At 41.7% G+C, this 16,377-nt stretch overlaps 3 protein-coding genes across 3 annotated transcripts; 2 read left to right on the plus strand and 1 right to left on the minus strand.

The window, feature by feature from the left end:
* Positions 1-1,718: 1,718 nt before the first annotated feature.
* arl6ip5a (ADP-ribosylation factor-like 6 interacting protein 5a) lies at positions 1,719-4,919 on the minus strand. The gene is made up of 3 exons (XM_042089671.1): positions 4,606-4,919; positions 2,982-3,199; positions 1,719-2,706 (listed from the first exon to the last, which is right to left on the minus strand). The coding sequence occupies exons 1-3, from the start codon at positions 4,782-4,784 to the stop codon at positions 2,519-2,521; spliced, it is 585 nt and encodes a 194-aa protein (XP_041945605.1). The 5' UTR covers positions 4,785-4,919; the 3' UTR covers positions 1,719-2,518.
* A 448-nt stretch (positions 4,920-5,367) lies between these two features.
* trnt1 (tRNA nucleotidyl transferase, CCA-adding, 1) lies at positions 5,368-11,109 on the plus strand. Its single transcript, XM_042089669.1, has 7 exons — positions 5,368-5,826; positions 6,137-6,330; positions 6,879-7,017; positions 7,495-7,621; positions 8,344-8,537; positions 9,514-9,767; positions 10,410-11,109. The coding sequence occupies exons 1-7, from the start codon at positions 5,694-5,696 to the stop codon at positions 10,656-10,658; spliced, it is 1,290 nt and encodes a 429-aa protein (XP_041945603.1). The 5' UTR covers positions 5,368-5,693; the 3' UTR covers positions 10,659-11,109.
* Positions 11,110-12,755: 1,646 nt separating this feature from the next.
* Positions 12,756-14,507, plus strand: si:dkey-178o16.4 (vasopressin V2 receptor). Its single transcript, XM_042089670.1, has 2 exons — positions 12,756-13,638; positions 13,828-14,507. The coding sequence occupies exons 1-2, from the start codon at positions 12,756-12,758 to the stop codon at positions 14,034-14,036; spliced, it is 1,092 nt and encodes a 363-aa protein (XP_041945604.1). The 3' UTR covers positions 14,037-14,507.
* The last annotated feature ends 1,870 nt before the right edge of the window (positions 14,508-16,377 follow it).

A 16,377-nucleotide genomic window follows, 5' to 3' on the forward strand; every position in this document is an offset into this window, starting at 1 on the left:
GGTCATGTTTAACCTTTATGGGACAAGAGGGAGGAGGGGGAGGTTAGCTTCAGGGAAAAGTAGTTCAGCTTGATGAAAAGAGGTCTCATGACAGGCAGGTTCCTCCGAAGCTGGATAATGACAATGTGGGCCTCGATAATAACTCTGAGTCTATCCAGGGATACTGATAATGACATTGAGGCCAACCCCGAAGCCTCTGAGGGAAACCAGCCTGCGCTGTAACTGGTCATGATGGTTACATGCACATTGTTTAAGTATGGATGGATGCACCAATACTGACTATTTTGTTTGCAAACTACTCTTTAGGGCTAATTGGCTATTGCAAAACGGCACACCAGAAACAGATGTTTCCCTTAAATATCTCAAATAAGAGGCAATGTACGTATAGACAGAGCAAACAGCCTGAACTTGTGCCTGGACTGCCTAAGCACATGCCTGAACTTGTGCTGTAGCTGTCAACACTGCATTTAGTTTTCTAATTAATAATGCAACTTCAAAACAGAGTAAAAGACCTGTTAGCGCCTGCAAACACTGGTGCTGTCAACATTTTTGTAGCCACTCAAACAGCTACACACTATTAACTTTTCTATTATCCCTTTGCCAAGGAGATAAAGTCTAAACCCAAAGACCTCTTGCAGCCATATGTTCAGCAAAAGTCTATGTAGGCTACAAGAAGAGCTTCAAAATACTTTGTTGAAATAGATCACAAAGTCTTTCTAGTGTTACTACACCCACATGTGTTCTAAAGGCAAAGCTCTGAAGAAAATGTCTGTTGTGGAGAGACCTGGAGGTTTGAGACAGTGGCCTGTTTAAGATGTCCATCTAACAGCTGCATGGGGAGTGGGCACCAGGGCCTCTCCGGGTGTGACCAGAGACTTGACCCTTGGCCAAGCTGATAGAGCCAGCGAGACAGCAGCGATGGTGATGGCAGGAGGGAGGGAGCTTGTGTGTGTGTGTGTGTGTGTGTGTGTGTGTGTGTGTACGTGCTTCCTCACTATTGCACAACACCAGAGAGTCTGGTGGAGACCCTGGGGGGAAAAGTACCATGGCAGGCTGAGCATAAATCAGGTTTTAACACGACTGTGTTAAAAGACAAACGCGAGACCCAGAGTGGAGAGGGTGTTGTGCTGCACCTGAGTTAGCTCAGCGCGGCCCCTCCACCCCCCACTCGCTCTCCTTCTCATGTCACCCCAGGCAACAGCACAAACAGAGCGAGTGAGGGTAACCTTTCAGATCAAGGGCTTCCAAAGAGAACCCAGCTTCTGGCCTCAATACGCTTACACAAACTGAACAGACCAGAAGTCCTGATTTTCATTACACACCTCAGTTGACACCACACATACCCAAACACAACACACACACACACAAAAACCACATAGATTCCAATGACTTTTGGTAGCCATTTTAAATGAGAGCATGCAAGTGTTGAAAGTGCTGACTCAGTGATCCTATGAGGAGATTCCCTGTGAGAAACAGCAGATAAATCTCCCTCTGGCTCAGCTTCGCAGCTCAACTCCACTCTGTAATCTACTCCAGCCCATTGATTAGGCCCGGGCTGGGAGCTAGGGCAAAGGAGCTATCAATCACCGCAGAGGTACCGTCAAGATAAAAAACACATTTGAGAGGCCGAATACTGATGGGAGTGTGACAAGCAGTGTGAATACAAGGCAAACTCTTATTCGCCATTTGTTAAGTATTACAAATAAATCCCACTTTCATTCAGTTCACAGAGGGCTTTGACTCTTTATTTCAAAATATTGCATAGAAGTTTGTTGAGTTGTTTGTTGATAATTATTTAACACACAAGTCACTCACACATGCTTTGGAATCATTGATTGAACAAAAGCATTCAAACACTGTCTTTTCAATGCCCAGTTGCCTCTGCAACTTAATTTATCCATTTGGTAAGGATTTATATTGTTATTCTTGATATAACACATTAAAACACAAAAAACACCAGTACATACAGTTCAGAAAAAATATTAATAAACTGTATGAAACAGAAAAATCAACTAGAAGCAACTGAAAACTCATTCTCCATACATGGCTTTTTAAATAGAATATTGAGGATCACTATTTTCAACACTGCAGTAAATTTCATTTTTATGTCCTGATTGCACATGAAACCCGTGGAAGTGGTAAGTTCAACATTTTGGAAGGAAATAATATACTTTATATGTTATGACACTGTAGCACAACCACAAAGGGAGTGTGTGCGTTTAGCTCTGAGAGCATCTTTCTGACAGGGGCAGGGAGTGAAGCAGGACCTGAGGACTGCTTGACCGCTAGGTGTGTCCTGCATGTAAACTTGGATGGATTTACAAACAATGCAATCCCTTACATTCAGTGAACTGTGCTCAGAAAAGTCACATTATATCCTCTACCTGGAGTAGAGTTCAGTTCCCTAGGACCATGTGGTTCTACTAACCTACAAAATGGAATCAATTTATATGTATGACTGTGTGCGACTGTGTGCAACTGTGTGTGTGTGTGTGTGTGTGTGTGTGTGTGTTGGTTTTCACTCTTTCAGTTTCTTCATCATCTCATTCTCCAGGAAGTCCTGAATCTTGTTTATGCTCTCTTCCTGTTGTCCCAGTGCTTCCAGTATGATCCCCATTGGTGACTTCTTTAACCCCACCCCTTCAATCTTATTCTCCAGCTTATTCTTCATGTTACGCAGGCGCAGGGAAGCATGGGCGAAGATCACTGTGGTTCAAAAAAGACAAAACATCACAATGTGCATAGCCCGAATCCAGTGTTTGATCTTGACACGTCTCCTACTTCTGAACTTAAGAGTACACAGCCTACCACACACATCAGAACATAACCCTGCGATCCACTTCAATGCACATTAAATAAGCAAGCATACAGGAAAATCATCTCATGACACCTGGTGTGACACTAAGGAGACCTGGTGTGACACTGAGGAGGTTAGATTCAAATGAGTTTTGTTAAAAACTTCTCATGCATAGCAGACTTACACAGAAGGGGGAAGGAGATTCCAAAGATGAATACCATGACTCCTCCGAAGAGAGACATGAGGAAATAGCTTGCGAGCATCACCACAAAGACAAACAGGGTGGGGTTCTGCCTTTTGAGGCTCTTGATCATGGCCTTGTTCTCCGCAGCCCACACAGAGCCCATGAAGACCAGGGTGACCACGATGCCGCCCAGCATCATGCCAAAGGGATTGGTTAACCTATAAATATCACACAATAAATAACACACTGAGATTAGAGGAGCCATTTGGATGGAAGATGTACTTGCACAACACAATACTGGAAACCCCTGCCAGTTTGTTCCTGTTTTGGATGCACGATCCTAAATCCTTTATCAATAGCGCCCCCTTGTGCCTAACTTTTTGACTTCTTTCCCAAGATATGAGCAGAACATTCATTCAATCACATTATTAGCCAGTTGTGTACTTGCTCAGTAGTTAGCTGTTAAAGGAAGTCACAAAATTAACAAATAAGAATATATAAGCCATACAAATGCAAACCAATATAAAATGACATAAAGAAATAAACAGCATTAACTATTATTTTACAATTGCTTTTCGTTGTCTTTTTTCTAACCCATTTCACCTACAACTTGCATTATTCAAGGGTAGCGACAACTCACTGAATTTTATAATAATGAGGGGGGTCTACCCTATTTGATCACTGGACTGTGAGACACAGTGAGGAGACTTTCCTGACTCACTCAGTGTTTCTGAACCGAGCAGGCTGATGAAGCAGCACAGTAATGAGCAGCTGGTTCATCTGGGAACTTCCCAACCTCTTCATCCCCCATCAGCTGCTGATGTTTGGGATTATGGAGCCCTGCAGCCCCCAGCAACCATGTGTCATCAGGGTGAAATAGTCATATGCTGACTGACTATATTTAGAAAAATGGCCTCTGCATATCCACTGCGTGGGCTTCTTCAGTACAACTAATCCTCAAATGTGCTTCAATGTTGGTTTTCCATATGGATAAAAGGATAGACCAATGTCATTTTGTTTAGGCTACATCTGGATGTAATGCTAAAAAAAGTGTAAGCCTTCAGAATAGAAGTGCATATAGATTTCCCAGTGAGAACTAGGCTATAAATATCCAGTCCAACATTTCTTAACTTTTTATCTGACATGGGCTATCGCCTGGTCAGACTGGTCTAGAGAACAGATGATTCTTATATGAATACATGTTGCAATCTAAGGCAAACAGCTCACCACCAACATGTAACAATGTTACACAATGGACATTTTGATTAGTCTCAGCTAGTTCAGGACTGTCGCAACATGAATACAAATCTATACAGATCCTTTCAATGCACAGAATCACTGCTTACAAATCATAACTCGAAGTAGGCTACTCCAAAAAGATTTAACAATCATCATATATGACACTTTTGAGATGGAGTGCCTGACCATCTAAGGTTAGAATCACTTGGTCATCTGCACAGTATTTACGTCACTTTCCCCTTCTGAAAGCAGGTCAATCCTCCTGGACTTTTTAACAAAAAAAACTGTAGGCGAAAACGCAGTTGTAGATTTGGCTTTGCTAACTTATGCGAGAAAGAGATGACTTTTGTTTTGAAAATTCATCACTGCAAAGCAGCTAGCTTACCCCACAAGCAGGAAGACAACGATTGCCATCGCCAAATAATTTGTTTGATAGTAGAGAAGATTGCTAACAACTCTGTTGTTCCATTTCGCCAGGTCGCGCACATCGGGCTTGCCGAACCTTTCAGACCCAGGGAAAAAGTCATCCCAGGGTCTGAGTGGTGCTATCTCAACTTTAGCCATTTGGCCACTGTTACGTCCAACGTTGTGACCAACTACAGTTCTCGGCCGATATTCTCGCGATGATTTATGAATAAGTCGTGAAAACCTAGCAGCTAGACCGCAGCTTCCTTTCGCTGTTTTGCTTTAGAGAGCATCTGACAGTTTGGCTGTCAGTCACTGACAGGGTAGGCTATTTGGTCAGAGTAGCCTGGGTTAATAAGTGACAAGCACCAGATGATGTTGTTAGGAGAATACGCTGATGTTGTTAGGAGAACACGCGTGACTTTTATTTTGTTAAATGAGTTGACCTATAGGTAAACATTAGTTCAGCAATAGATAACTTATCAGTAGACACAAAGACATCATGGAGATTTCACGGCATGTTTATTGCATTTCATTGTACCCTAATATACAGCAGTTTAATAGTCTATTTTTTCCCCCATTATTTCCAAATTATTTTCAAGATGCTGCAACACTAAATAAAGGGGAACAAGTATGAAACTCCTTAATCAAAAAGTTGCAACACTTCCACGATTGTAATAATTTCATTTGAACTTGAAGTTGAGACTTTTTTTTATCTTTATGTTTTAGCCAAACAGGATCAAGCGCTCCAGTGACGTCATCATAATGAGACTCGTCGTTCTGCTCTCATGAGTCTGCTACATGCAAGCAGAGAATGTCTATGCAAGTGTGACATACTACCTGTATTGAATAAGTTAAATCGCTGCATGACAGTATGAGGTCAGTAAGGTGAATTCATACCATTAGGCCTACCACCGATTGTATAACTCTGAACTCTCATAACTTCGCATTGGCACTTTGGCAGGCACGGCACGGACGGGCAGGCAGGTCGATGGTCAGACTAGCTCGTTGGTAAAATATAGTAAGCCTTAGCTGCTACTTGCTCTTACTGTTTACATTAGTTAACAGATGTGGGGACGAATATTTCTGAATCCCACTGTTGGCAGAGCACTTGTTTGGACTCGAAGACATTTCTTCACCATGCAGTTGAAAACGAAGGATTTCCAGTCATTATTTACAGATGGACTAAATGGCATTGCAGGTGAAAACTCTCTCTCTCTCTCTTGAAGGCTGCCGATTGGCGTTTGATGTGGAAGGCTGTTTTTTGTGTTGCTGTTTAAGTAACGTCACTGTGTAGGCTGTGTGTGTATACGATATTTTAATAGATGGTACTAGTTCCATATGCACATGCTTTTAACGTTTTGTTTATTGACGAGGTCATGCATAGACATAGACACATAGATTAATAGGTTAAATTGCTGATTCATATCATCTTTGGTGCACATAGTAATTATAACAATACAACTTAAAACATTAGCAGCATAATAAATTATATACTTTTGCTCTTCCAGGCCTGTTTGAAAAGAACAAGTTTGAGTTGAGGATTGCTGGAGGAGCAGTACGAGACCTTCTGTCTGGGAAGCGACCAGAGGATGTGGACTTTGCCACCACCGCTACCCCTGAGGAGATGAAGAGAATGTTCCAAGCTGCAGGAGTACGCCTGATCAATAACAAAGGCGAACAACATGGAACCATCACAGCCCGGGTATGTCGCAACAATCTAGGCTACTGAAGAGAGTGGAAAGTTACCACCATACTGTGAATTAGACGAACGTCTAGCTCTGCCACCGGTGCGCTCAGGCCAATCCTAACTTTTCTCATCTGTTGTTCCTCGTTGGTGGAACGCACTGCCAGTTCCTACAAGGGCAGGGACATCCCTCTCCATCTTTAAAAAAAACTCTGAACACCCAGCTCTTCAGAGAACATCTCCTCTCATAGCACGACTTACAACTAGTCTTGCTGATCCTAGCACTTACTACCTGTCTAGAACTGACACTCATCTGTTTAAAAAACAGCACTCACTGATGCACTTATTCTTCACTGATGCACTTATTCTTCACTGATGCACTTATTCTCTACCTTTTTTAAATTGTCCTAGAATTGTTGAGAGAATTGTGTTAAAAACTTAAACTGTTTGCCATGTTGTTAGTCGCTTTGGTTAAAAATGTGTCAGCCAAATGTAATGTAATGTAATGAATTGCACTTCAGCGTGTGTATGTGTTTATTAAATGTTTGAATTGTGCTTTTGTTCAGCTGCACGATGAAAACTTTGAGGTGACCACCCTGCGTGTGGATGTCCAGACTGATGGGCGGCACGCAGAAGTGGAGTTCACCACCGACTGGGAGAAGGACGCAGAGCGCAGAGACCTCACCATCAACTCCATGTTTTTAGGTGTCTACCAGTCTCCTCATATTTCATTCTATTAAAGTGTGAGCACTAGGGATGCACCAATATTTGTTGATACCGATGTTTAAAATAACAATATGGCCGTTACAGATATTTTTTATTTGTTTGTTTTGCTTATTTTTTGTTGTAAATTATACCCTTTAGTAGAGTGGAAACAAAAATATTAATTAAAAAGAATAACTGAATAATTTCTTTCAGGCCTTCATAGCACCATCTCTGAATGTTCCAGTCTCCACATAACACAGCATTTACCTTGTGCAGAATTGATGCAATATAACAAATAAACATCAGCCACTACCATTGGTAAACATCATACAAATTAGCCGATATCAGTCAAGGCCGATATATGGGTGCATCCCTAGAGAGTACATTACAGTGCATCATTTATCATAAATCAACCTGCATTTACACATGGTTTTGCCAGAGGCATAATAACAATTTTCTGATTGTCACTTTGGTTAGGACTGGACGGAACTCTGTATGACTACTTCAATGGGTATGAAGACCTCCAGAACAGAAAAGTACGGTTTGTTGGCAGTGCCTCCCTCAGGATACAGGAGGACTACTTGCGCATTTTAAGATATTTCAGGTATGTCAGTTTTTAACATCTGTTGTGTTGCACTTATGATATCATGATGTGCTGCATTTAAGAGCAAACATTTATGTATCACAAAGATATGTTCAGTGTGTTCAGTTCAGTTTGAGGCGTTCATCAGCCTAATACACTGCCTGGCCAAAAGAAAAAGGTCACACACTCGTTGGACCGCCTTTAGCTTTGATTACGGCACGCATTTGCAGTGGCATCGTTTCCACAAGCTTCTGCTACAACATTTATTTCCTCCAGCGATGCATTCATTTTTTGCCAAGATCTTGATGAAGTATTGATGACGGGAGATTCAGACCACTGTGCAAAGTCTTCTCCAGCACATCCCAAAGATTCTCATTGGGGTTAAGGTCTGGACTCTAGTGGCCAATCCATGTGTGAAAATGATGTCTAACGCTCCCTGAACCACTCTTTCACAATTTGAGCTCGATGAATCCTGTCATTGTCACCTTGGAATATGGCCGTGCCATCAGGGAAGAAAAAAATCCACTGATAAAATAACCTGGCCATTCAGTATATTCAGGTAGTCAGCTGACCTCATTCTTTGGGCACATAACGTTGCTGAACCTAGACCTGATCAACTGCAGCTCTTACCTATTTGCTTAGTTAAATCCTGGTGGTGACATTTTTCAACAAAAAAAATGTTCTCTCTCTCTCTCTCTCTCTCTCTCTCTCTTCCATTCCCTCCATTTGACTGTGACGATTAGGTTCTATGGCAGGGTGGCCAATGAACCAGGAGAGCATGATCCCAAAACCCTGGAGGCCATCAGAGAGAACGCCCGTGGCCTGGCGTCCATATCTGGGGAGCGCATCTGGGTGGAGCTGAAGAAGATGGTGACAGGAAACCACGCTGCACATTTATTAGCGCTCCTCTATGAGCTGGAGCTGGCACAGTACATGGGTAAGGTTGAGGCTAAGGCATTAGACTAAGGCCAGAATTGTTCTTGAAGCATTTAGCATCGCCCTGGCACTTGTATATTGTTATATAGACCTTTTCAAACTGTTCCTTGAAGGTTTCCGGTTGAAACGTTCAAAACCAACGCCGATACTTTTTTTTTCGTCCCCAAGTTACCATTAGCTCAATGTTGTTTTCTGTGCCACTGGAAATGCCTTTGGAACACACCTGTTTGTTTATGCAGTTTAAAGGGCCTATAGAATATAATCCATATAACATTTTATTGGAATCAATGTAGCAATTTAGATCGATGGTGCTCACGTGCTTATCACTAATCACGTCCGTTAAAACGAGAGGGGAGCACATATTTATGTTTCATTAGCCTAGTTAGCCTAGCTTAACATGTCGGTAATTCACTGGAAATGAGTAGCCACACCAGTTAAAGCTAAAAGGGAGCTATAGGCTAACTCCTGTAACCCACTTTCAGTGAATTATGCCCAGGCTCCCAGGCTGGGTTATTGCTTGGCACAAACAGAGGAGAAAAGAGCTTGTATCCTCTTATCCAACTCTGGGGTAGACGGCAAATAAGCTAACCTTTGGCTAACCAATTCTTTTGCAAACTACAATTTTTAGAAAAGGAGAGGTTTTAAAGGTAAACTAAAAGTTAAGTCGTGGGAGCCAACTGCCTATGTGTCTACTCCGCACGCCTCATACCGGAAGTCTTCATGCCTCTGGCTAACCAATTCTATGCTGTTAAAAGCCTTACGTAGATGAATCATACAATCAGCATTACATCTGACAAATGAAAGATTTATTTCTTAAATAAAGATTATGACTATTGCAGCATTATTGTCATGATATTAGGTGCTGCTTGAGAAGATTATATTTTCAAATGATTAGGTTACAAAACATTTAATCACTGTGATCCTACTCACTTTGGGATTCCAGACATTCCAAATATTCCTTTATTTGCCTTCCCTAGGTTTGCCACCAGAGGGCAATGTTGAGGAGATGAAACAGGTGTGGAGCTGTGCCCAGAGCCTGTCTCCAAAGCCCATGACCATTCTGTCAGCCCTGTTCCGCAGAACGGATGAAGTGGACAAGCTGGACCTGCGGCTCCGCATCTCCAAAGAGGAGAAAACCCTGGGCCTCTTCCTGGTCAAACACAGACGGTACCTTGTGAAGGGTCAAGATGAGGATGACCGTCTCAGGCCATACACAGATTTCATCATTGACGTAAGCAGAACCAGTGTTGACAAGTGTTTCCTCATTCAAGTAAGCAGAAACCGTGTCTGGCAAAGTTTAGCTTGAAGTTGTTGAACATTTTGATTCAGCTCTGACTTCCTGTCAAAGTAAATAGGAAGCATTGTTTGGTTGTATGGGGACCATGGCAAGCACTGATACCTTACCTCAGGGTAAATAATATTAATACCATGGCAAGCACTGATACCTAGGCTAAGGGTAAATAATATTTTGGTCTGTTTTGCCTCCTCTGGCCATTTATGTAAAGTAAACCACATTGTCATAGAATTTGTTTATAGTTCATAGTTCGGTGAACTATTTTGGATACATGTACTGTTTTGCAGAATATATCAGTGCAGTTTCCTCATTGAGAACCAAACAAATGCATTTCCTCCAAAAGGTTATTGTTCCTGTAAAATTCCCCACGGTAGTAGAAGTGAGCGCCCCACTGCCCTTAGTGTGAAGTTGAACCTGTTACATGTATTGATTTATGACTGTTGGTGTGATAAAGTTGTGCTTAGATGTATACTCTGTGTGGAGATACATATGATGTGTGTGGAGTTAGTTTTTAAAAAAATAGTTACATTTTTATCAACTGTCTATTTCTATTCTATTGATATCTATGTGTGTCTGCAGAGCCGGGAGGTGGATATTCAGAGTAAAGTGTGTGAGCTGCTCAAATACCAAGGCGAGGAGAAGCTTCTAGCGGAGATGACCAGCTGGTCCATCCCTCGTTTTCCCGTCAGCGGGCACGACCTGAGGAAGATGGGCATCACATCGGGCAAGGAGATCGGCACCATTCTGCAGGGCCTACGCGACACGTGGAAGAAGAGCCGCTACCAGATGGACAAAGAGGAGCTCCTCAGTACAGTCCATCAATCCTGACGACCAACTTGTGAAGTCAAGTGGTGTTTGTTGATAATGACAGTCCTGATGAATGCCCACAACTGTGAAGCCACAATTTCAAACAAATGGAGACTCTGGAGTTGTTGTGATTTTGTAGGCGTCTTCTCATCAACTACAGTGTGGACGATGACTATGAGTAATAACAAGCTGCAGCTGTGGTATTTGCAATTTGCATGGATAATTTGAGTTCTATTATATTTTGAAAGGCCATGGGCACTGGCAAGATGGTGGCTATTGTAGCAGAAATGCTTCCCTCATGGATCGCATAAAGATTTTGTGTTTTGTGTTTTGGAGTGATAATTGCATTATTGATGAAGTACAGAGCATTGAGAGGCATTTGGCATTGTGCCGATGTTTTTTCAATGCATCACAGAGGTGCTGAGGTACCTTAACTTCCTGTTCTTTCCCAATAAATAATTCTTAGAGCTCATTTTTTGTACAAAAGAAATTCATGAAATTGTACTTGAATGCGTTAAAGAATGTCAAGTCTATTTTCGGTAGAAGAACGTTGAGTCCGCACACCAGAATCTGCTCCTTAGCGTTTTTTTATTTGTAGGCTATAGATAGATAGATAGATAGATAGATAGATAGATAGATACTTTATTGATCCCCAGGGGAAATTCAAGATCACCATATGTCACCACATGTGACTCTTCGGTTCCCAGCCCTTCATCAGACATGACTGATGTTTGCCTTCTGAGGGCCTTACAGGCAGCAATTGATTTGCCTAATGGAGTGCTCCTTCTGTGGTCATCCCTTTCCACTCCTCCAATCTTTACAGTGGGTCATGGACGTGAAGACTCAATCAGCAGCACTACACAGAGAGGTGGCCAGTCAGAATTGGAGGATGACTGAGTGCAGAATGGTCACTGGAGAATAGATTGTAGGAGACATCACGCTGGGACAAACGTTCTCCTTTTATCCCCTAAATGAAACCAATGCATTTAGCTTATAAAGCCTGAGGGACAAGGGCATCTTTAAGGAGCCAGTCCAGATGTGAATCTCATTGAACATCTTTGGTATGATGTGAACCTGAGGGTTCCCAAACATTGCCCTTCAGATTGGACAGCTTATTAAAGTAGTTAGAGCCTTCTGCAGGGAGACATTTTTAACATCTAACATTTTTAGAGGGTTGATAAATAAGCAAAAGAATGAACATGATTTGATATTATGGGGTAAATATAGGACTCATTTTTGCCCTAATTTTTTTTGCATTTCGGACTTCTGTTGAAGGCTAGGTTAGCCTATGATATTAACAATACATTGTTTTGCACCTGTCAGTTTATAGTCATGTGATGGAAACATATGCACCCAATTGTAATGTGATTTTTTACAGTGGGTACTATTAATTAAATTCCCTAATCCCTAACTTCACAACAGTTCATGACATGTGATGACAGCCCCCCACCCCCCTGCCACTGGCAAGCTAGGCCTACAATATCAGTCCCCGCAGACTGTTGTTATAATTAGCAATATAATCAGCAATATTGCCAGAGTGAAAACTACTGGCATGGTGTCCCTGTTAATATCAATTCATTGAAGCCCTTTGAAGGTGTAATGATTTTTTTTCGGTGGCCTCTATGCACACAAATTATCTACAACCCAGGGGGCTAAGCCCCCCCCCCGTCTTTCAATACAAGTGACATCCCTGCTTCCCAATAATCATATACAGTTAATTAAATGTATTTTTTCTATCTCTCTTCTCATCTCACAGGGTCTGCATTTTTATTGTTGTGATAACTGTAAGCTTAGCTTGCACTTCCAAACCTCCAGTGAGGCTTCCAAGCTCGTCTAGGAGGGAAGGTGATGTGTGCTGATTCTGAATGCCTGTGTGCTGTGAAGGAAAGCTCCTCCTACGATGTGCCAAGGATAAAAACATAACCCGCAACTTTATACTCTCACTTCACCGCACGGCGGCTTCGCGCGCAATCTAGTAAACTTTTCCCCTCCAGAATTTTTTAAATAGGCCTATTTTACAATGTAGACAGTTTTTTTTTCTTCGCTTGACACGTTGTGTGCAACTGTAAGCTACTGAGGATGTAGAGTAAATGATTTCAAACTTCCAAGTTATCTTAAATGATAAAAAGGAAAATGTCTTTATTCACGTCAAATGAGACAAATTCCAGTTTGAAAAAGGAAACTAGCCTTGATACGCCGCGAGATGAAAGTCTTGCGCGAGTTGAAATAGCTATTTTGAGCATAATCTTCCTCTGCGCAGCAGTGCTGAATTTCGGACTCCTCTTGGTTCTGTGGAAGAGAAGAAAGCAAATGTCTCGAATGCGTGTATTCGTCTTTCATTTGTGCTTGGCGGATCTTGTCGTCACTTTTTTCCAGGTGTGCCCTCAACTAATGTGGGATATCACCGACAGATTCAGCGGCCCTGACATGTTATGCCGGTTGGTGAAGTACCTTCAGGTGGTCGGCATGTTCGCCTCTACTTACATGATCGTTGTGATGACTATTGACCGCTACCAAGCCATCTGCAATCCCATGGTAACTTTCCAGAGACGCCGTGCGCGATGGAACGTCCCCGTCTGCATCGCATGGGGAATCGCTCTAATCGGAAGCCTCCCTCAGATCTTTATCTTCTCCCAAGTTGAGATTGCTCCTGGGGTTTTTGAGTGCTGGGCTGACTTCATACGACCATGGGGACTGAAGACATACATAACATGGACAACTTTAGTAATTTTCGTGTTGCCCATAATGACTGTTGTTGTGTGCCAGGTGCGCATTTGTAGAGCAATTCAGATAAACCTCTACATGAAGACGCACCAGAACGAAGAGGATGTAATCAAGCAGCCACTGCCGTCCAGAGCCAGCAGTGTCGCTGGAGTGTCTAAAGCAAGGATTAAAACAGTGAAAATGACTGTTGTTATAGTGCTTGCCTACATTCTCTGTTGGTCCCCATTCTTTACAGTTCAGCTGTGGTCAGTTTGGGACGATGACGCACCGACTGAAAGTAAGAAAAATATTTAAAGCCACTTAAAGACAGTACTCATAGGCTACTGTGGTTCTGGTACATTTTTGTCGAATCTGTAATGGCTCTGGTTGGATGTTAAGACTGATTGAAGTGTTCAGATGTTAAGACTGACTGAAGTGTATGTGAAATCAATGCGCATTTTAATGAATCACGTGTTATTTTTTCCAGGTGCGGTCTTTACCATCCTCATGCTATTGTCCAGTCTGAACAGCTGTGCCAACCCTTGCATCTATCTCCTCTTCAGTGGGAAGTTTCCTAGACGGATCATGGCACTTCTGTGTACGGGTCAAAGGAGCGGTAAGGAGTCTAACCCAGATGAAGCAACCGTAGTCAGCACACTTTACATGAGCCTGAAGAGCGTATCGGACACTAGGTGAGCCAGTGCTCTACAATTGATTCGAACAATCATGAACAGACATTGCAGACTCCCTCGGAAAAGTGTTGCAAATGTAATATGCACTATGATGTGTTTGAATGAGTATGAAAGTGCTGTAAATAGCGCCTGGTTAGTTCAAATCATGTTGAGAATGAAACGTTTTCAACAGTGTGCATCGACTTTGTGTAAAATATCCCAATGCTTCTATTAAGCAGGCTAGACTTTCCACTACTTATGCTAATGCATGGCAACCGGCTGAGCAGTGGTGGAAAAAATGCTTAAGTTACTTGTGCTTCTATCATTTTAATTGGCAGTGACATTTTGAGATGTATTTCTCCACCACAGTTCAATTATGTAATATGATATGAATATGATGATACCTTCAGATGTTCAGATGTTTAATATTCAAACTGTATATTGTGCCACATGTTTTTGCTCTTACTTCTTATGTTCATTAAAGACTTTGCCTGATTGTCTTCAGTCAACTCAATTATGAAATCCATGTGGTACATTTCAAGTGATATGACATGGCAGACACACAATGAATACTTTAAACATCAATCACATCAATGCATCCATAACATTCACATAAAACACCGGGGCATGATTTTGAAAATGTAGCACTTCTAAAGAGGACATTTTACTTTCAGTATTGTATCCTGAAGTAATTATGTGAGTAGCATAAATTCACCTTTATTCAATGTCTGGTTTAATTCTTTCACGTTAGATTCTTTGAAAATAAGTCAAGAATGGTGATTCCTTTTCACTGTATCATATTCCTAAGATAAAATGTGATCCCTTCAGACATTCCTCATAAAAGGTTTTACATCAGACATCTTCACTGCTTTCAGCATGATGTTTTGTCTTTTCAGTCAATAATAGCCTATTTTAAATAAAATAAAATGAAAGATTTAAAGAGGGAAACAGAAATTGCTAAAATTTCCAAAAAGCTGAACAATGACTGTTAAGATTGTGTCGGGTCACAATACCGTAAGTTAAGCCAGCATGCCAGAATTCATTCAGAGGTAAATGTGGTACGTGATGACGAGACAAGACAATCAATGAATTTGTACTGACATTCCTCAGTAGGTCATTCAACAGCCTGGGCTCAAATGACTGTTGGACTGTTGAGACTGTCACTTTTATGAATGCTTTATAAAAAAGGCTACAGATGCTCATGCTTTTATACACAGCAATGAAAAGGTGTAGAGAGCAAAGGTGTGTAATGACAGTGGAAAGTGCAGGGTCTGTACTTTATAGTTCTGCCTCTCATATAATCATCCCTTGTGTGTCAGACATCTTACTCTCCCGGCTGTGACCTTTCTCAAATGGAGGGAGAGTAATCATTATTCCTGGCTCCAAACAATCACCTGACAGACCTGCCACTCTCTGTCCCTCTCTTCCTCTGCCGGAAGGCTCTCACGGACAGGATGGCAGGAAGGAGGCATATTATCTATCTCACATCCAACGCATGGATAAACATGGGTTGTCCACAGTCACTATCATTTTGCTGTTGCAAGATTTTGCTGTTGTGTGTAGTCTTTTACAGTTCATCATTTCATGCCTTGATTCTGTAAGACCATAAAATGAATGAATACAATTTTGACTTTGTAAATATTACTATTATATTGGAGGTATTAAATCCATGAGATCAGTATTCATTGCTTCAGGCAATAGGTTGCAATAAACAAATGGTATATAAGAACATAAAGCAATATGACAGAACTGACTTGAATTGAACTTAATCACTGGCTGTACTTTGAACTAGGATAGCTAAAACTGACTCATTTATTGTGTGGGCTAAGCAGGCATCCAATCCCTTCCAAACCCTTGCGTCCTTTAAGACAGTGTACAGTAGGAGATGTCAGGCTGGAGTGAACACAGCATTTCCTTACTGCGTACGTGTCCCTGGTCATCTGGTTTATCTAGCCAACGCCAGGACAGGAGCTGCAGCGACAATAGACTCAACTGTTCTAACAGACCAGCACGCCAGACAGTCAAGGTAATGAGTCAGTGCCAAAACACAGCTGTGGTTGTTGTTTGTCACAAATGTTGTTGTTTTTTATGAAAAATTTAATATTGTTTTTTTTACTATTATTATTGTAGTGCGGTTATAGGATTTTGGCAGGATTTATAGACCTTAATGCTTAATATGTTTGTCTTGTCACCAGGGCTTATGATGATGTCCTCAATGATTGCTTTGTCAACAACAAGAGGTTTCCTTAAAAGCTTCCGTCATGTCTCTTTAGTGTTTGTTTCCTCATTTGCTTCAGAGATTCATTAAGTGTTTGCATCAGCTGCTCTGGTAGGTCAGAGACTGCACTTGTCAACACAGTAAGCTA

Source organism: Alosa sapidissima, chromosome 4, assembly GCF_018492685.1.
Source record: "Alosa sapidissima isolate fAloSap1 chromosome 4, fAloSap1.pri, whole genome shotgun sequence".
Taxonomy (NCBI): domain Eukaryota; kingdom Metazoa; phylum Chordata; class Actinopteri; order Clupeiformes; family Clupeidae; genus Alosa; species Alosa sapidissima.